Raw genomic sequence first — 18,483 nt, 5'->3', positions numbered from 1 at the left:
TATATTATATAAAACTTTCCCTTCAAAAATATATCTTCTTTCTAGTTCTTACACATTGCTATTCTAGTTTGCAAGCCTACCAAACACATCCTAAAATAATGAAAACAAAAAACTATATAATTTATGCAAGATGTTCATTTTAATATATAATCCAAAATATTTTCTTCGAATGCTTTTTAAGGATTTGCTAGATGTATGAATTTAATCTGCGTATTGATCTAATTATGCATTCTATAGTCTGCGCTCTGCTTGTTTATTCATCCATAACCATCTATTATCTATTAGAAATCCATAATTACATTCCTTGAGACGATAATGGTATTCTGTTAGCGCCACATTTGAAATGCCACACAAAAGCACAAAACTTTCCACACGTACATAGACTAGATGAAGAAGGGGTTGTATAGTTACGCCCATACCCTGTTAGCTTTTAGCATTAAGGCATTTTATAAGTCATAAGTCATGTCATAAGGCTTTAATAATTTATTAACCACAAAACGAAAGCACACAAAACTGAATTCCAACTAAGCAACAGGACACAATAAATGTTGAATAGAAGAAACAAAAAAACTGACTACACCCATTGCAATTGTTTTTTACGGGGGAAACAATCCAAGAGTGAGAGAAGGGTGAGGAGGAGGAGGAGGAAATGAACCTCTCGCATAAGGTCAACTGGGCCATTTCGTAGACTATTTTTGTACATGCATATTTGATATAAGCTGACAAACGGGCCGCATAATGTTAAGTGGACTATTAACTTTTTTATGCCGATGCCGTGTGTGTGACGTCATGCTTCTGCCCAAATTAGCCAATTATATCAGAGAAATGAGCTCATTGAGGCAGCAGGAGAAGGCGGAGCAACGTGAAACAATTGGTAGCAGTTCTATGGAATTTTAGACTAGCAGAGTTGCATGTTTAATGTGACTCTAAAGGATTAGCTATTTATTGGCTGTCAGTCAACTCGTCATGGGCAAATAGAAATCACAGAGTTTGGCACTGTGACCTCCTGCTCCGTTTGCTCCTTTTTCCAGTTGCTTCGGCTGCCTTCAGTATTTAGCTTTTCCCTTTGGCCATTTGTGTTGTGGTCACTGTGGTGATATGGCGACGCGTCCCCATTTGTGGGGCCTCGCCTTCTTTGCGCTGTTGTGAGCGCTGTCAGTTTGGCGACAACAATGAGCACGGCCAGACCAATAGTGCTGGCCACACGCGAACCACAACCACAACTACAACGACAACAACAACGAGAGCGAACACTTTGCTTATCGATTTTCTTGATACACATCAGCAACGAGCCTTTGCCAGTTAAAATATCACTACAAAATAAAAGCAAATACTTAACAGGCAGCTCCGATAGACAGGCAGGCAGGCGTTTGATGCCTGCCTGAGACGAGAACGGCCTCTCGATGAGCATGCTGGGATTTGTGTACTTGGTCCTCATACTGGGCTGGATATTGATCGTGTTGTTTCTCAAGTGCAAAAAGTCGTTGACGGCGCCGTTTCGCTTCAGCGAGAACTACACCGATGCCATCGCTGAGACCGGAGAGCGTCGTCCTTCGGTGCATGTGATACAGCTGCAGAGCGAGGATATCGAACAGGAGGATCACTATATGAATAACTTTCATCGACAGTCGGATAACTTGCAGCGTTACTCGCATCGTTCGACCCTCGAGGAGCGCACCATCGAACGCACGTATCCCACAGATGCCGTCATTAATCCCGCCTTCATGCACGACGAGGACTATGTCATCAACGGTATGTGGTCGACTAGCACTTCAAAGTAATTAATTGTAATGGAAATTAATTGTTTTTTGCAGCGCCACCGCCCACGTATGAGGAGGTAATGCGACAGCCGCAGGTTTATCCGCAGGCGCGTCACAATAACCATAAGATTAGCGATGCAAATATCTAAGGAATTTATAATCGTACTAAGTTAGTGTACATAGTTTCGTTATCAGCTGTGATTTTCGATTTGTAAATACATATAACAATTAATTTGAATTGCGTATTTGATATTTTATTCATTTGTGTTGTGTGTGTGTGTTTGTTTGTTTGTTTTTCTGGGGTCGAGCAACAAAATCAATTCAATTGATTTAAACGATGCCGCCGCCGCCGCATTACAATTAACATTAATTAATTAATACACATAGAAAATGTACAAAATGATTTTACATATGTTGTTTATAAACAAACAGTCAGTCCAAAGTGTGAGTTGCAAAATAAATAAATAATGAATGAAAAAGAAAGAAATAATGAAATTAAAAAAATAAAAACAAAATAATTTCAACAAAGTGTGAGTGCGCAATGTGTGAGTTGTGTGTAAAATATATAAAAATTGTTGGCATTTGGCTAACTTAAGTCACTAAATTCGATACACATTTAAACATTCATATGTGCGGTGACTCCAAAATATACACAGTTCCTAATGACTTAAGTTTGTTAGAGGTTTTGGCATTGACTCCTGCAGTGGTCAATCCATTTTTTGTTTTGTTTTCTTTTGGCTATCTATGTAAGCACCTTGTGCACGCTGTGCATTTGGATGAAAGCTTCCAGCTGTGTGGGTATCATGCCCCTAAAGTTCAAACGATTTGTGGCAATCGATCGTGCTGCAAGACACTTCAAACTCGTGTGCGCGTTCTGATGACCATGCAGCAGATTGGCCAAGTTAACTGCAAATGCAAAACAACGTAAGTATTTTGTAATGACAGGAGTTAACTTCATAATACCTTGCTTGCAGGCTGTGGCAGCTGTCTGGCCAGCTGCATTCACCGCATCCAAGTGTGCGCCCGCCTCCACAAACAGCTGCAAAATGCGCGCCATTTCGCTCTGGCGATCCTGTGAGCTGTTTATCTTGGTCACCAGTATGTGCAGCGGCGTATTGCGTGCAGCATCCACAGCTACAACGGAGGCGCCACAGTGCACCAACACCAGAGCAGTAGCATAGCAGGGAAATCTAACATAAAGAAGAGATATTTAAATGCAATTCCATTTAGAGCTTATTTAATTCTCTCTCCACTCACTTGCAAATTTCGTTGGTATAGAATTCGTCGACTGGAGTCACGCCGTTGACGGCGAGATGAAGCAGCGTTTGACCATCTTGGAGGCGGGTGTCGTGCTGTATGAACTTGCGCACCACAAGAAACAGTTGCTGTATGTGCTCCTCATTGATGTCCTGATCCTTCTTGCGACGCGCCAGCTGTGTGACAATTTTGATTAAATACAACGCTGTGATGCAGTTCTGATTGTTCTGATCCTGCAGCAGGCTGGCGCATGTGTTTGGCTTGGTGTTGAGCATCTTGTGCTTATTGTTCTCAATTTCCTGCTGGCACTTGGAAAGCACGGGCAGCACTTGATCCAGCGTTAGACGATGGTTCTCCACACGCAATATTTGCGCAAACAACTGCGCGAAACGCAGCAAATCACGTTCAACGGAGACCTGCAAACATAACATTTATTTACCGAATGCAATCGAAACACTTTGCAGGTAACTTACATTGTTGCGCATGCGCAGATCAATGGCGTAGTTCCACAGCACTTGGCACTGCTCGAAGCGTCCCTGATCTGCCATAACTGCACCACGATATATGATGGCCTGTGGCAGCTCTGGATTGTTCTTGCCCAGCACACGCTCGCGTATGGCCAGCGATTCCATGTGTATGGAGTGATGGTTGAGCTTGATGGCATTCAGTTCGGGCAGGGTTTCGGTCTCAAACCAGCTGTCATAGGCGGGCACTGGCTGTTGCACTTTCTTGCGTACCACATGCCGCGCATCGCTGTAGCGCAGTTGCATGGCCCGCATCAAATAGCTATGTGCACGTTGCACATCGTATTTGGTCTTGTCATTGGCATAGGTAGCACCAAGCAACTCCAGCGCTGTGATCTGCTCCTCCTTGCTCATTAGCCCGGGACGCTGTATGAATGCCTCGACCACATCCTCATGCAATCGCTCGGCAGCCTGCAACGCTGGCGAGATGCCAGCCTCATTCAGCTGCAGTGTGGCGCCATGATCCAGCAATGCCACCACCACATCCAGATGTCCGCTCTCTGCGGCATAATGCAACGCCGTGGCGCCACACAGTGCCTGATCATTGGGTCGTGAACCGTTCTGCAACAGCGTGTTGACGACCAAATGATGTCCTTTGTAGGCGGCAATCATCAGCGTGTTGTTGTTGAATAAATTCGTGGCATTCACATCGGCGCCATGCTCGATCAGAAACTCCACAATATCCAAGCGACCTGCAAGTAGAAATTATAAATTTATTAAGAATTATTTCAAGGTAATACGCAGATGAAACTGACCTTCGTAGCAGGCGGCACGCAGCGGAGAAGACTGCGCCTTGGTATTGTGATTGATGGATGCGCCTGCCTGCACAAGCATTTTGACAATCTGCAGATGCCCCATGCCAGCGGCTACCCACAGTGCTGTTGCCCCATAGACGACCAGGCCATCGAAGATGACATTGCACTCGCGCTCCAGATCCACATCGTAGTGCGAGAGTAGCGTCTTCACGAATGTCACATTGCCGGACATTGCGGCCATGGTCAGCGGGGTAAGGGACTGACCATCGGGCTGATCAAAGTTCTGCGGGTGAGATAAAACAAGTATGAAATTAGCTCGGCACGAAGTTAACGAAAGAAACGATCTTAAAATATACTCTATAGGAGTTATTAAGATTAGATAGTTATGTAGATTAGATTTATATTACACTTCTGAAAAACTGTCAAATACTTAGTCAAAATACCGATGTTGTTTATTCAAGAAAGAATACACTTTATATGGTTTATGATAACACTGCTAATTTTACTTTGGTAATTTCAATTTAGGCGACTCCAATTCGGTTTACGGTTACGGCTTTAATTATTTTAAGAGAGTAAAATAGAGTATCTTTGTTGAAAAATATATATTCTTTATATATACAGTCTCTGATTGCTCTGTTAATTGTTTTGTTATTTTTATAGAGATGACTCAATTTTTATCTATTTCTTTTTCTGGATGTCTTATTGAGAAGTCTTATTTACCTATTTAATTCAATTTACTGAGCTGATTCTGACTAAATGATTATTTACTTTTAGTTAGTAAATTGTTTTGTTATTTGTATTGACATGACTCAATTAATCTATGATCTTATTTTTATTTTGAAGATTTTAGACTGCCTATTTACACAGCTGTTTCTGACTATACTTTTAGCTCTTTTTGAAGACTTTGAAGAGCTTCACTGTAACTAGCATCGTTCTATAATCATAAAATAAGTTTTCATTTTATATTTTATGGTCCGTTTTAGCGTGCTCTCACTGTAGCTATAGCGTGTTTAGCACTTGAGTTGTGTGCTTATGAGATGCGTGCGCATCATTCGCGTTTTCACATTTTCGAATTTTCACAGTCAAGGCTGGCTGAGGCTGAAAATAGTGCGTTGAGCATCGAGCGTTGAGCGTCGAGCACTTTTTACAGCATAAATCTGCGACGAGCAAAAAGAAAGCTTTTCTTTTGTCGTCGCCCGATTGTTTTCCCCCGTTTGCTTGGCATGCCACATGTAAATATTGCAAACTGTGCTGACACACACACATACACACACACACACTCTCTTTGTCTGGCTGCTGACATATGGATGCTGAGGAGACAAGATCCAGGCATTGTGTGGCCAAAGTCCAAGGCAACAACAACATCATCAGCAGCGACATTTTCAGGGCAAATTGCGTTTTTGGCTTTAAATGGTTAAATGCCCATTTGGCTGTTGGATGCTTGTTGTTGTCTGTGGTGGCTACAGAAATAGCTAAGTGGGTCAAGAAACTGAGCGAAGGCAGGGTAGACTTACCGCCGGATACGTTATATAGCTGGTTAGTGGCAATGTGTCGCTAGCGCCGCGCCAGAAGCTTGCTCCTGGCCAGGCGGATTCGTACCAGCGTTTGCGTGTACTATAAAGATAATGATGCAGTAGTGGATTGGCGATATGGCAGGACATATTATGTTATCCTTACCGATATAACTCCGCGTGCATGGCGCTGCTGACTGACAAACAAAAATTGAACTGCAAGCAGCTGCCTGGCTCTAATACTGCAAAAGGTCCTGACGCCAGCCAGCCAGTCACGAAAAATTCGATAAAACTTCGTGTCCTGCGCCCAACCCCCAGCACACATAGTATGCCATATGCATATATAGATGGGGGTTGATAATAAAAGGACTCTTGTCATGCAGGGTAGAAGAGCGTGCGCCTGTGCATTCCAAACCCGCACAACAGCTGACCAGCCTTAGAGCCTGCGAGAGCGCAAGGGATGGCAAGAGAGTAAGCGCACACTCACGCTCTCTATGTTTTGCTCTCTCGCTCATTTGAGCAGCTGAGAGAGCACGAGGAAGTTGCAAAAGGGGGGATGGGGGTTTGTTTACAGTACGCAGCTGTTTTAGTCACATTCCAATGCAGCAGTTGAATTCGATTTCCCTTTAAGACAACTGCAGTTGCTTTTTCGCGTATTTATGTGAAATATTATTCATGATTAAAAACAACGCACATTTGAGGAACTGCTAAAAGTGGCTGGCAACGGGCCAAGTTCTTGTTGGCCTGTCCAGCGAATAGAGAAGATCGCACGTTGAGTTGCAAATGAGTAATTTGCCTTAATATTGTGGCACAATCTCTAATTCAACGTGACACAGCATGTTTCTCGGTGTATGCGGCATTAATTGAAAATTAACAACAATTACTACGCCGTCACCGCTTGCCAAAGCTATTAAATATACATGTGTATGTATTTAGGTGTTATAGAGAGGAAGCAGCAGCTCTCGCATCGCATCCGAGATGAGGCGATAAACAAAGAACAACCAAATGAGCAGGCCGAGCGAAATACGCTCTATTCGAATTACGAGCATCTATATGCACGTATTAAAAACAATACCTATATATAGGTGGAAATTTTCATTAATGACGCAGTAGTCAATTTGCGGACATTACGCAAAATAAATTAACAACATTGAGAGTGGCAAGTGTGGTGCGAGGGAGAGGGAGAGAGAGAGAGATAGAAACACTTACTGTGTTTACCAAATGCGTTTGCATTTGTTGCGAATTGATCGTGTTGAGGGCTTCCACAAATCTCATCATATGGTTGCTGCGAGCTGCCAAATATAATGTGTTCAATTGGGAGAAGCGAACGCGTTCCTCATTGGGAAACTTTTCACGCAGCTCCTCCTCAATGTCGATGAGCATGCCGTGTGCCATGTTGTAGTAGCCAAAGTCTAGGGTATCTTCATAGATGGACGTATTCGTCTCTTGTTGCTGCTCCTCGTCGGGATCAACTTCCATCATCATCATGGAATTGTTGCTGCGACGCCAAAACGCAGCGTGCAATTAATTAGCTGTGTTTATATTCTTTCTCGTTCGTTCGTCTGTCGAAAGCGATCACTGCAACGGGCAACAACAAACTAACTAGATGTGGAGAAACATCGCCCACACTATCTATCGATGCATCGATTGTATATTTTTAACAATATCGATGTTTTGTCAAACAATTATATCAATGTTATGCGTAATGTATATTAATTTATTTTCTGGTTAATGTATTTTCCCTGCGAATATTTTTCTTAAATCTATATTTTTGAAAAATTCGTCGTGACATGGATAAATACCAAAAGACAGAACATAGATAATAGCGAGCTGGTTACACTGTCATAGAGATTTCGATAAATTTAAAAACAATAGATTTTTCTGTTACATTTTTAAATGCCTTATAATTTCATATATTTATTGAAATTGAAAGCCAAACTTATGTGCAAACATGAAATATTTGTGTGAAATATAAGCTTGAAATATTTGTTTTTCTCTATAAACAATTACATACATATATGTCTTACTGCTTAATGTTTAGTATAGATTCTTCAGCTATAGTTTTCTTCTCTTATTATTATATTTAGTGTAGGTTAGCTATTCTCTCTTCATGCACATTTTCAACATTGGGTAACCTATTTTATTTATTTTAGTATATTCCATTTGTGTTCTAAGGTTTACCCAATGTTTATCTAATCGAAGCGTTTACCGGCGGCTCATGCATTTTCCCTTCAGTGTTTTCTTGTATTTTAGTTCTGAAAAATGATGTCCCCTAAACGCAACGAAGTTTGTTTTGCATATACAATTACAATATATCCATTTTTTGGTTGTGAATGGACATGGACGAGTGTGCAATGGATGATGCAATAATCCAATGATCCATTGTTAGGAATTACTTCTTTGTGTTGCGGGTTTACCGATTAATCTGTTTTTCATTATAGGATTATGTTTATCCTGTATCCATTCACTAGCGTGTTCACTCCACATATAATTACATTTACATGATGCGTATTACCACAGGAAATTTATACGAGTCACTGCAATTTGGACAAAATTTGTTTCTAATCTGTGTCGTTCTTCAAAAAGGAAAAGAGTTCGCTATTATAAATTTCTTCGTTTCTCATTTGATTCTTTGTCAACTTCGTGTATTTATGACAATTTCTTCACGAGGCTGTAAAATAATATTTTCATAAATTCAATAATTCAGTTAAATAATATACAATGTATAAAAGCGCATTTTTAAAGCTGGATAATGCTAAACTACATATATAAGAATATATAAATACATAAGCATTTCAGCAAAGTATAAAAGCATTAAAATATAAGATTTTAAAAATCAAATACAATTACTTATTTTGCGCCGTTCGGGATTAGTTACTGGCTGCAATGGGCATATAGCTGGGCACTGAGATGCTAGCAGGCGCCGAGCTATTCAGTGACGCATCTGTCGATTTCACTTCCTTGACTTCGAGGTTGACTCGCGAGTTGCGTTTGCGCTGGGCTCGGCTACCGTTTTTAAGGGGCGACGGCGTCTTGGTGGTGGAATCCGGCACGGAGGATACGCTCTGCGATTTATCGCCACCGGCGCCAAACTCTTCGCTGGTAGCTGAATGCGAGCCAGACTTTTGGGTAAGCGTATTGCGTTTGTTACGACGCCTCATTGTGCTGTGCTTAACCACTGGCTTAATGGTCACCTTGTTGGGATCGAAGAAGCTGTCCAGCAGCTCAACCAATTCCGCCCTATCCTCAGTCTTTAGATGGGCAATGCCCTGTAGAGCTGCTTCCAAGCCAGCGGCATGCTTGTCCGTCCATATGTCATTCAATGTGGTCAAATCGAAACCATTCTCGGCGAGCACAATACGGAATTTCACAGCACGAACACGGTGATACAGTGTAGTCTTGAAGTAGTTCAAGAAGACCGGACGAAACGAGTTCTGGCGCTCCAGGTTCAAGTTCTGCGTGTCCAGCTCCTTGACATCGCCACTGATAGGTTCAGTGTAGGGCTTTAGGGCATTAAATAGATTGCTCTGCGAATCCGTCGATGCCGGCGCTGTACCGCTCGCATTAGAGTTGCTCAGCTGGAGAGCAACAGTGTAAGCGAGCTTGGCACGAACGCTGGCACTCCCATCGAATTCGTCGCGATCCTTTTGGATGGCATTCTTGATGCGCTTGTTGTTAGTGTTGCTATCTGCCACGTTCTCGCTTTTATCCTTGGCATTCTCCTCTTTGGCTTTGGCCAGTATCTTGGCTAAATTGCGTAGACTGTAGTGTTTAGTGTCGCCTATGGAGGATTTGGCCAGATTAAAGCTATTCACAAAGTACTTGACAGTCTTGTTGAATCTATCCAGCATGCCATATTTTACGAGCGATTGCAAAATCATATAGGGTATAAATTTGCGTTCCTCGTGATAGAAAAGAACAATGCCATCCGAATCAGGATTCTTGGCTTTTAGTTGATCCAACCACTCAAGAAAGTCTTTGAGCGCAGCAACCTCAGATTTTGATTTAATGATCTATATTGTAGTATTTTTTAATGGGAAGAGAATTTCTTGTAGATTTGAATCTGAAAATATTTTTGCATTCCAACTCACCTTGTACGTCTGCATCGACTTCAGCATACGAAAGAATCCAATGGAAATGACACGAACTTGATGGCGCTGACGGGCAGCCGGATTTAGATTCATATACGGCATAATGTATTGCTCAAAATGATCCGACGGGGTGTATGCCGCCAATTGGACAATCTACGAAAGGAAAAAGATTGGAAAGTTGCAAAAGTTAGGTTACGGTTGAACGAGAGTTCAATAACCCTTTCCCCTAGTTTACATTTCCAGTTCACAAGTTACCTCGTCGATTAGGCGACGTCCAGTGGTATCGATATCCACTGATACCACAACATAATTGCCACTTGGCAGCTCATCCTTAATGGAAACTCCTGCCGCGGCAGAGGATTGATCCGCAGCAGCAATAGCAACGCCAGAATCAATGTTATCCGCAACCATTTTAGTATATGATCTGCAGAAAAAAAGCTGTTAACACACTCCACAAAATTATTTCTATTAATTTCTCACTGGTAAAAAAAAATTAATATGGAGAAATGGCGTTGTGCACCGAACGAAGGCTCAAAATGAATTGCGAGCTGCTTAGCAAAAACTCTCTTCTAAACTTTGTACACACATACATATATGTATATACATATATGGAAAATACAAATTACGGGACATTTCCCAAACAGTTCAATTTGCTCGCGCCATCTTTCTTCACAAACTCTATTGCATTCTCACACACTTGCAAAAAAAAGAGAAAAAAAATATTTCCCTTGTCTTACCCTTTTACCACTTTCGTTCGCGTTCAGTTCAATGGGCTTTTTCGCTTTTTACGAACTTTTTCCTTTATTTTTCAAAAGGGTAAAAAAGCGAGATTTGCTTCCGTTCGACGAGCTTTCACAAAGAAGAAACAATTCGTAAGACTAACAAAAACGAAATGATTAAAACTAAATTTATAGTCGCATAAGTGCACAAAATTTTCGATGTCAGAGCCTACTACTCTTCAAATCACATTGCTGTTTAAGCACAATGGGCAAAAATCCTAAAAGTTTAAGTTAAATTTGATGCCATGCCAAGTTACAGTTATTTACCACAATGGTCAAATTGTTTTGTTTACTTTAATATATTTTTCTATGGCGGAAGAATAAATATGGTCACATTATAGGTTATAATTAGTTAAGATTATTGATTCTCCCCTTGGTTCAAAAGTTAAACGAGCCGGCGCAAAAGAAACTAATACACTGTATGTCTGTATGTTTGTATGTACATATACAAGTTTATTAGGCCCAAAACGCAGAAGCAAAGAAGCCAAGAAGCGTTGATAAGCAACAGTGTTGCCTAATTCAGCAAAGTGCGAACAAAGTGCGAAAGCAATAACAGTATGTAAAGTGTAAATATTCACTGCGTTAGGTTTTATTTTATTTATTTCGATATTATAGAAATTACGTATTAAATTTAAATTTGTCCGTTACACATACTGCATGGCTATATGATTTTTATTTTCGTAAATACCAGGGCTGCAATAATTTTTCCAATAACATTGTGACATATGGTTATTTAAACATTACATGCCAGTTGCATTTACATTTTAAACTTCATTCAAATTGCATAAGTGGCGCTCTCCGCGCGTGACGTCACATTTGCGCACTTTTGAGCGACTGACAGCTGTACTAGCCGCTACCTTGTTTTCTGTCGATAATCGTACAAGTTGGTTGTGCAGCCCTGTTACGACCAAAACAAAAACCAGCTGTTTTGTGAAATTTTGTGTTCATAGTGTCGAGTTGTGACGATAATTAACACGCAAATCTGTTTGACTAAATCGGTAAATCAAAGTTCATAATAGTAAAAACGAATCAAAGATTATGCTGCATTGTCCAAGCACACAAAAGCAACAACAAGAGCAACGACGCACACCGCACACAGCCGAAACGAGGAATACAACGGTTCGACACAACGCGTAAAAGATAAAAACACTGAGGCGATAAGAGCGCCCCAATCAAACGTGCCAAACAGCAGAGCAGCACATACACACCTATCTTCACACGTACACACTTAGACGCATACACAGACAGCTGGGGAATAATTAGAGCAAACAGAACAGCACAGAACAGAACGCTAAATATGTTGTCTTACATCAAGCGCAAGCTCTCTGAATCGGACAGCGTCGCCAGCAGCAGCAGCAACAGCAACAGCAACAGCAACGGCAGCACAACAGCCGCAGAGCTTGTGCGGAAAACAAGTCAAATGTCATTGGATAATGGAGCGATCGCTTATGGCGAAGACGCGCTGCTCCACGAGCTTGGCTACCGCAATGCTACCGATCTGCAAGAGACTATCTATGGTAAATACGAATTAATAATAAAGTCACACAGTCATTCATATTATGTAATTGCTATCATTGCTTAAAGATCTGCTGCGCACTATACGAGATCCAGAGAAGCCCTGCACCTTGGAGGATTTGAATGTCATCTACGAGGATGGAATCTTTGTCATGCAACCGACCCGCTCAAATGTCTCTGTGGTGCGATAAACAATTGTTTTTTAAGAGAGTGATTTGTTATCAAAGAGTCGTTCTTGCAGGTGCGCATCGAATTTAATCCCACGGTGCCGCATTGCTCGCTCGCCACGCTGATTGGTCTCTGCATACGCGTCAAGGTGGAACGTGGCTTGCCCCATAACATTAAGCTGGACATTTACATCAAGAAGGGCGCCCATCAGACGGAGGAAGAGAGTAAGCGTTGTGTGTTTACTTTTCCATATTCGTTGATATTAAAACTTTTTTATTTTGATAGTCAACAAGCAAATCAACGATAAGGAACGCATAGCAGCTGCTATGGAAAATCCGAATTTGCGAGAATTGGTCGAGAATTGCATCAAGGATGAAGAGTGAGGGGAAAGAGCGGTACTGCATGGAGTATAAGGAATAGGAATAGTCTGGAGACTGGGAGCTGTGCCCCTTGCATGTAAATAATGATTTAAGTCGCTTTAATATTAAGTCTACCAAGTGTTTGTGGCCTATACTGTAAGCTATAAGATGTATCGTTAACTTCTGGACTTAACAAGTAATATATATAACCTGTGTTAGGTACATAAAGGTGAACGCCACTTTAGTTTTCTATATACATACATATGTTTGTATATTATTGAGAGCGCACTGCAGTCGCACTAGAAAAGTCGAGCAGTCTCGCATTTGGACGGTATGATTAATTGTTTTTGTGTTATTTGCTGCTGGTTGACTGATAATGCGGCACGCAACGGCCCATTTTCTCTAAAGCTGGAGCTCTACAGCTCTCCCGCTATCTGCGCTACAATATTGCTGGAAGCCATTTGCTTGTTAATCTATTAAGCAACCCGCTTCGAACCGTGTGCAGCATGTGTGTCCATTATCTTGGCGAATTTTGTGAATGAATTCTTGCGGCCATTTCGGCCATATTGGTTGCCGCTTAAGTTATCAGCAATATCAGTTCAATTTAATTTGAAAAGATTTTTGTTGCTTTTTGATTGCTTGAGAGCAGCGTGTTTAAGCATTTGATTCGTTTAATTAGTGACGTTTCTTTTTAAAGAAGAAGTACCAATGACATCGCACATAAAAGAAAACTGCTCGGTACTTATGTGAACATTTCCTTGTTGAGCAATTAAAACAAGCTGCTGCTTGAACTTCCAACTGCAGCGTCACAGCGCCGTCAAACAGCCAATATTCTATCGATCTAGAGAGGGGGAGACTAAAAAGAGAGGGAGAGAGTGCAAGAGACGTCGGGCAAACGGAAAGAAATAATAATAAAAGGCAAACGGATGGGAAAAAGCATATTGCGAATATTACGCTAATTGGAGTCGGCAATCAAAGTGGACACCACGTTTCAGGCACGTTGTCGCACCCAAGGCTGTCGTCGGCACAAGGATGAGAGAGAGAAAAACGGGAATAAGAAAAAGGTAAGGAAAATTGTCTATTGTCGCCAAAGGCGACGTGGCAAATATTGAAGCAAGCTTCAATTAAAAAAAGTGCTGCAGGCTGCAGACTGCAGGCTAAGATCGAAACGACCCAAGAAGATCAAAGGAAGTTAAGCCACTTTCCATGACTTTTATGCACCTTAAATTATTTGCTTTCCCCTTGCTATATGTATATGTATGTGCAACAGACAGAAAATGCCAGATATATATTTATATATGTTGTGAGTGTTGCACAGATTGCGGTCACCGAGATTTACTTCCGATAGGCATTGCAGTTGCAATTGTGTGCCATTATTATGATTGCCGTGGTTGGTTGCACATCCAGCGTCGAAAGAAAGGGGAAGGGAAGCGAGGAGAGGCGAAAGGACACCACGAATTGCCAGTGCACAGTTTGCATTTACTTTTAAATGTTCATTGGATTTCAGTCAGTACTCATATTGCATGTATTTTATTACAGTTGCTACTTGCTGCTCACTCTACAGGGTATGATTAAGGTGTTCAAGTTTGTTTACTTTAAAGTACAGTTTGTCACTTTGGGTGGGTAAAAAAGGAATTAAATTTTATGATCTACAGGTCCTAAAATTGTTGTACTATAATTATAAATATTTGAATCTTTAACAATAATGTTTATTCATTTTTTTGATATAAAAAAAAATGATGAATTTGTGAATATTAATAGTTTCCATAAAAGTTTAATAATATGAACTGTCCTTGATATATTAAATAAAGTAGAAATATTCAATTAATAGTCACTGAATGAATGCACCTAAAAGTTGTTTGTGGCTAATGTCATGTTTAATGATTTTTAGTTCATAGCTATAGGATAAATATAAATAAATAAATTCAATTGAACAAAAGTCGACTCTTAAAAGCTAAATAAAAAATTAATGATAGCCCTAAAAAGTGCTGCATTTATTACACAAACTTTGTTGTTCTCATTTGCTGCAAAGAACATTTAAAATTCGGTTCGTTCCATTTACACGTGCAACTGCCACGAATTGTCATTGTTGTTCTTTTGCTGTCGCGCATACAATTGTAATACATTATTGTTGTTGTTTCTGTTGTTGTTGTTGCTGTTGCTGTGGATGCGCTCATCAGGCGCTTAAAAGCGGAAGTAACACTTGATGTTGGGCGTTGTTGGCGAGCTGCTTACGCTGCGTATGCGCATTATGCAAAGCCAACAGGAAAGTGGAGCTACTGTGGTGACCAACGGCAACGGCAACGACAACGTCGACGTCGATGGTAAGGGCAACTTACGCATCAGCAAAAGTCGTGACCACGCTGAAGCTGATGCTGCGAGCATAAGCTGGAACAGAAAGTCTTCTGTTCTGCTCCTGCTCCTGGACTTTTATTGTTTGCACTGCACTTAATTTCTGTTGCACTCGGATTGCCATTTATTTCGCACGTAAAATGTGCCAACGTTATGAAAGCAGCTCAAGCCCCACGGATGCGCGGATGCTGATGTGGTCTGAGGGGTAGCGACCTATTCCCCCGTCCCTATCCACTGCCTGCTGTTGGAGCTGCCATGCGGAAGTGGTCGCGTGCGTCGCATCCTGTCAGCAATTATGCCTGAGGAGCAACGCCAGCGGGTTGGCAACGGGGGAAGCGACTACAACAATTACAGTTACAGCTGTTGCCGTCGACTCTTCTCGTTGTAGTTGTTGTTATTGTAGTCAGCGCAGCGTTGTAAGCCATTTTAATTGCTTGTCTCTTTTTAATTTTCAGCTCTTTTGTTACTGTCGCCGTGCTGCACACACATATAGAAGGTGTGTCTCTGTCTGTGTGTATGTGTGTTGGCCCTTTATTATTCATGCTTGTGCTTCCTGCAGATGCACACACACACACACACACATTAACACAGAGGGCAACAGAGACATCTATATGGCTGCATTTATGTAGATATCTGTGTGTTGAACTGCTTCTTAAACTGACTTTTGCACTGCTGCCATCAAATTGGCCCCGCAACGCCATGAGGTCGCCGCTCTTTGGACCCGGACCTGGACCCGGACCCAGACTCGACTTGGATTCGTATTCGCCGGAATTGGACTCTAACCTGGACCTTAAGCTGCACTCCGACCCGCCGCTTAAGTGTTGCTGCTGCTAACGAACTAATGTCGAATGCACATCAAGTGCCATCCGTTTTGCTTTCTACCTTCTCATCCTCCTCCTACTCCTACTCTGCAATGCTCATTGAGCAGGCCAACAAGAAGACGTTTGTTAGTGCAATTAACAATGCAACTGAATGGCCACACAATGGCCTGCTCTGGTCTGGTCATTGGTAGCATGAATCTGCCATATCCGTGCCATGAATCTGTCGCATCCGTGTTTCTTCTCGAGAACTCCTCCCTTGGCTAATTTTAATCGATAGTACACAACTGCTGAATGCTGCTTACAATGCTGATAAATGGGCTGAAAAGCAGGCAATTGAATTCACTTGAATGGAGTTGGAGATGGTACAAACTATTAGCTGAAAGGTAAACCAATCGATAATACATTTAATGCATGCATCTTTGCACATGTTTTTAATATAAACAAGAGTGAAAATGTAATTAACTTGAGGCCAGAAATAATTCAAATAACACGAAGCAATGCGTTGCATACTTTTAGGATCACCATGAAATCAATCAGCTCTTGAAGGGAGTTGCATGCAGAAACTATCAGCTGTAAGGTAAACTAATCGATAATGCATTAAATCTATGCACATTTACATTCACATATATTTTCAAAAAATAGTAATGTGTGAAAATGTAAATCTAACATAATTAAGTTGAGGCTAAAAGTTAAGTAGTACAAAATAAAGTGTTGCCTACTTTTAGGATCAATACGAAATCAATTTATCGAAAATTGAGTGTCAGCTGAAAAGTATGCAACACTTATTTATGTTGAAATTATTCCAAAGGACGCCAATCAATTGTGGGATTATGAAATATCCTATTTGGGGAGAGTGAATGAATGAATGCTCATTTGAATAGTCGCATGAATACGCATGCAGTGTATAATCAAACTGAATTATATTTGTTGATAATGCGCCTGTTTGTGCCACATAATAACAATAATAGCAATCATTAAACGAACTACTAATTATTTGTTGGCCTCAATTCGCTTGCAATTGGCAAGTGGCAAGTGGCAACTGGCAGCTAATGTTATAAAGGCGTCTAAATATGTGCATAGTGTACAAAAATTATGCATTCATAATTGCAATCATAAATAATACAACAAATGCAAAATGCAAGGAGAATTTAACTTGCCGCTAAAATGTTTAATCTAAATTCATGCGTCACACGCTAAATGCACAATACTGTGGCAATGGAGCAAGTTGGGCAAGTGGGGCAATGTGGCAATGGGGCATGCGGCATGTGGCTGAATTTTGGCGGTCATTTTGTTTAAATAATTGATAGCGCAGCAAGTGCAACCGACTGCGGTTGATGCCACAAACTGTGGCACTGCCTAAGTGCTGGCCGAATAAAATGATTTAAATATTCAAAACAGCACTCAAACACGCATTTTTGTGGCAGGCAAATTACTTATGCAACAATTTCGTATTACATACATAATAAACACACACAGTCAGAACTCTCACAACTGAGTTATTTACTGGACCTGCTCTTGCCACAACACCGTGCCACAGAACCGTGTGTCCAGCTTGCTCCCGCATTCAGCCGCTCTCTTTGTGACTCGGCAACTCAAAGTTTCGCGCTTAAATTCACTTTGCCACTGAATTTAAGGCAACTAAACTTATTTTCATACCTTACGAAACGGAGAGAATATTTAGTTTTTCAAGTTGTTGCATGAATTGCATATTCAATCAGTTGAATTTCAATTCATTAACATCAAATTTATAAAGAAACAAATTAAAGCTTATCTCAAAACTTACTTAAGATGGGGCTGCTCAAAAGAAAGTGTATTAAAATTTCGATGTGTACTTTTTTTGTAAATATTTTTACTGTGTGTATATGTTTTTTTTTTGTATATTACGTTGACCGCAGGCTGAAATAAATGAAATCATGAAATAATAAACTGAATTAGGTGCAAATTGTTGTGCGCGGTTTTATTTTATTTCGTTTCGAGATTGCATGGCTGCCACTACCGCATTCCTTATTGCCACCGCAACCCGCCTTTGCCCCGCGTGCTAAACCAATTTGTCCGGCTCTCATTTTGTGTTTTTATATATTTTTATTTTGTTGCTCCAGTCGTGGCCGGTACAAACATTTAAATGGCCAAAACTGTCAAAAACATTTAATTGCGGGCACCAATTGAAAGCAAAACTGTTGCAACATTTTAATGGGTAATCGGAAACTTTTGTTTCAAGTGCTTTTTCTCTCCCCCTCAGGTTGTGCACAACAGCACTGTCTGCCTAGCAAATAATTATAAATTAATAATTAACTGCCAAAACTATAGAAAAAAGTCGTAAATAACAACGTGCATCCACCATGAATAAAATAAACTTCTAAAAGAGCGAAAAGCAGTTAACAAAAAAACACTTTTAAGTTGAGTTATTGACTCGCAGATATCCATTAAGTTGCGTGTAACTAAAATGACATTTTTTGCTTTGTTGTAAGTTAATTAAATTTTAAACAAGCAGCGCTTCATGTTTGTTGATCAACTCTTTGACTATTCCCATTAGAGTCAAACTGTCTAATTAGATTGTCAAATAGTAATATCACTCGACTCCTTTATTAAGT

The 18,483-nt window shown here is 40.8% G+C and overlaps 4 protein-coding genes across 6 annotated transcripts; 2 read left to right on the top strand and 2 right to left on the bottom strand.

Moving 5' to 3' along the window:
* Positions 1-8: 8 nt before the first annotated feature.
* On the top strand, positions 9-2,390 carry LOC133845896 (uncharacterized). Its single transcript, XM_062280531.1, has 2 exons — positions 9-1,752; positions 1,815-2,390. Exons 1-2 carry the CDS (start codon positions 1,404-1,406, stop codon positions 1,907-1,909), a joined length of 444 nt encoding a protein of 147 aa, XP_062136515.1. The 5' UTR covers positions 9-1,403; the 3' UTR covers positions 1,910-2,390.
* LOC133845889 (protein fem-1 homolog B) lies at positions 2,011-7,413 on the bottom strand. 2 transcript variants are annotated; one of them, XM_062280523.1, is made up of 7 exons: positions 5,974-6,101; positions 5,811-5,910; positions 4,297-4,579; positions 3,491-4,233; positions 3,018-3,433; positions 2,724-2,950; positions 2,011-2,666 (listed from the first exon to the last, which is right to left on the bottom strand). In XM_062280523.1, the coding sequence occupies exons 1-7, from the start codon at positions 5,991-5,993 to the stop codon at positions 2,503-2,505; spliced, it is 1,953 nt and encodes a 650-aa protein (XP_062136507.1). In that variant the 5' UTR covers positions 5,994-6,101; the 3' UTR covers positions 2,011-2,502. The 2 variants fall into 2 exon arrangements, with proteins under 2 accessions (XP_062136507.1, XP_062136505.1); XM_062280521.1 differs by lacking the exons at positions 5,811-5,910; positions 5,974-6,101 and adding an exon at positions 7,017-7,413 and having other exon boundaries at positions 2,012-2,666.
* Positions 7,414-7,683: 270 nt separating this feature from the next.
* LOC133840918 (maternal protein exuperantia) lies at positions 7,684-10,795 on the bottom strand. The gene is made up of 5 exons (XM_062273104.1): positions 10,636-10,795; positions 10,154-10,322; positions 9,899-10,051; positions 8,658-9,820; positions 7,684-8,478 (listed from the first exon to the last, which is right to left on the bottom strand). Exons 2-4 carry the CDS (start codon positions 10,307-10,309, stop codon positions 8,678-8,680), a joined length of 1,452 nt encoding a protein of 483 aa, XP_062129088.1. The 5' UTR covers positions 10,310-10,322; positions 10,636-10,795; the 3' UTR covers positions 7,684-8,478; positions 8,658-8,677.
* Positions 10,796-11,567: 772 nt separating this feature from the next.
* Positions 11,568-12,953, top strand: LOC133840919 (MIP18 family protein galla-1). Of its 2 annotated transcripts, XM_062273107.1 has the most exons (5): positions 11,569-11,675; positions 11,733-12,194; positions 12,262-12,374; positions 12,434-12,584; positions 12,646-12,953. In XM_062273107.1, the coding sequence occupies exons 2-5, from the start codon at positions 11,975-11,977 to the stop codon at positions 12,741-12,743; spliced, it is 582 nt and encodes a 193-aa protein (XP_062129091.1). In that variant the 5' UTR covers positions 11,569-11,675; positions 11,733-11,974; the 3' UTR covers positions 12,744-12,953. The 2 variants fall into 2 exon arrangements, with proteins under 2 accessions (XP_062129089.1, XP_062129091.1); XM_062273105.1 differs by having other exon boundaries at positions 11,568-12,194.
* Positions 12,954-18,483: the final 5,530 nt, after the last annotated feature.

This window comes from Drosophila sulfurigaster, chromosome 3 (genome assembly GCF_023558435.1).
Source record: "Drosophila sulfurigaster albostrigata strain 15112-1811.04 chromosome 3, ASM2355843v2, whole genome shotgun sequence".
Lineage (NCBI taxonomy): Eukaryota > Metazoa > Arthropoda > Insecta > Diptera > Drosophilidae > Drosophila > Drosophila sulfurigaster.
The sequence above is the reverse complement of the archived record's forward strand: the minus strand, read 5'-3'. Positions and strand labels throughout refer to the sequence as shown.

What these genes read in the sequence shown, in the direction of transcription:
- LOC133845889 (XM_062280521.1), bottom strand. Translation starts at nt 7,295, where the DNA reads ATGATGATGATGGAAGTTGATCCCGACGAGGAGCAGCAACAAGAGACG. An exon ending in ATCTGCGCATGCGCAACAAT is followed by an intron (nt 3,434 to 3,490) that starts GTAAGTTACCTG and finishes TTATGTTTGCAG; the next exon opens with GTCTCCGTTGAACGTGATTT. An exon ending in TATACCAACGAAATTTGCAA is followed by an intron (nt 2,951 to 3,017) that starts GTGAGTGGAGAG and finishes TCTTTATGTTAG; the next exon opens with ATTTCCCTGCTATGCTACTG.
- LOC133840918 (XM_062273104.1), bottom strand. Translation starts at nt 10,309, where the DNA reads ATGGTTGCGGATAACATTGATTCTGGCGTTGCTATTGCTGCTGCGGAT. An exon ending in GACGTCGCCTAATCGACGAG is followed by an intron (nt 10,052 to 10,153) that starts GTAACTTGTGAA and finishes TTCCTTTCGTAG; the next exon opens with ATTGTCCAATTGGCGGCATA. An exon ending in AGTCGATGCAGACGTACAAG is followed by an intron (nt 9,821 to 9,898) that starts GTGAGTTGGAAT and finishes ACTACAATATAG; the next exon opens with ATCATTAAATCAAAATCTGA.
- LOC133845896 (XM_062280531.1), top strand. Translation starts at nt 1,404, where the DNA reads ATGAGCATGCTGGGATTTGTGTACTTGGTCCTCATACTGGGCTGGATA. An exon ending in CGAGGACTATGTCATCAACG is followed by an intron (nt 1,753 to 1,814) that starts GTATGTGGTCGA and finishes TGTTTTTTGCAG; the next exon opens with CGCCACCGCCCACGTATGAG.
- LOC133840919 (XM_062273105.1), top strand. Translation starts at nt 11,975, where the DNA reads ATGTTGTCTTACATCAAGCGCAAGCTCTCTGAATCGGACAGCGTCGCC. An exon ending in TCTGCAAGAGACTATCTATG is followed by an intron (nt 12,195 to 12,261) that starts GTAAATACGAAT and finishes CATTGCTTAAAG; the next exon opens with ATCTGCTGCGCACTATACGA. An exon ending in CCCGCTCAAATGTCTCTGTG is followed by an intron (nt 12,375 to 12,433) that starts GTGCGATAAACA and finishes TCGTTCTTGCAG; the next exon opens with GTGCGCATCGAATTTAATCC.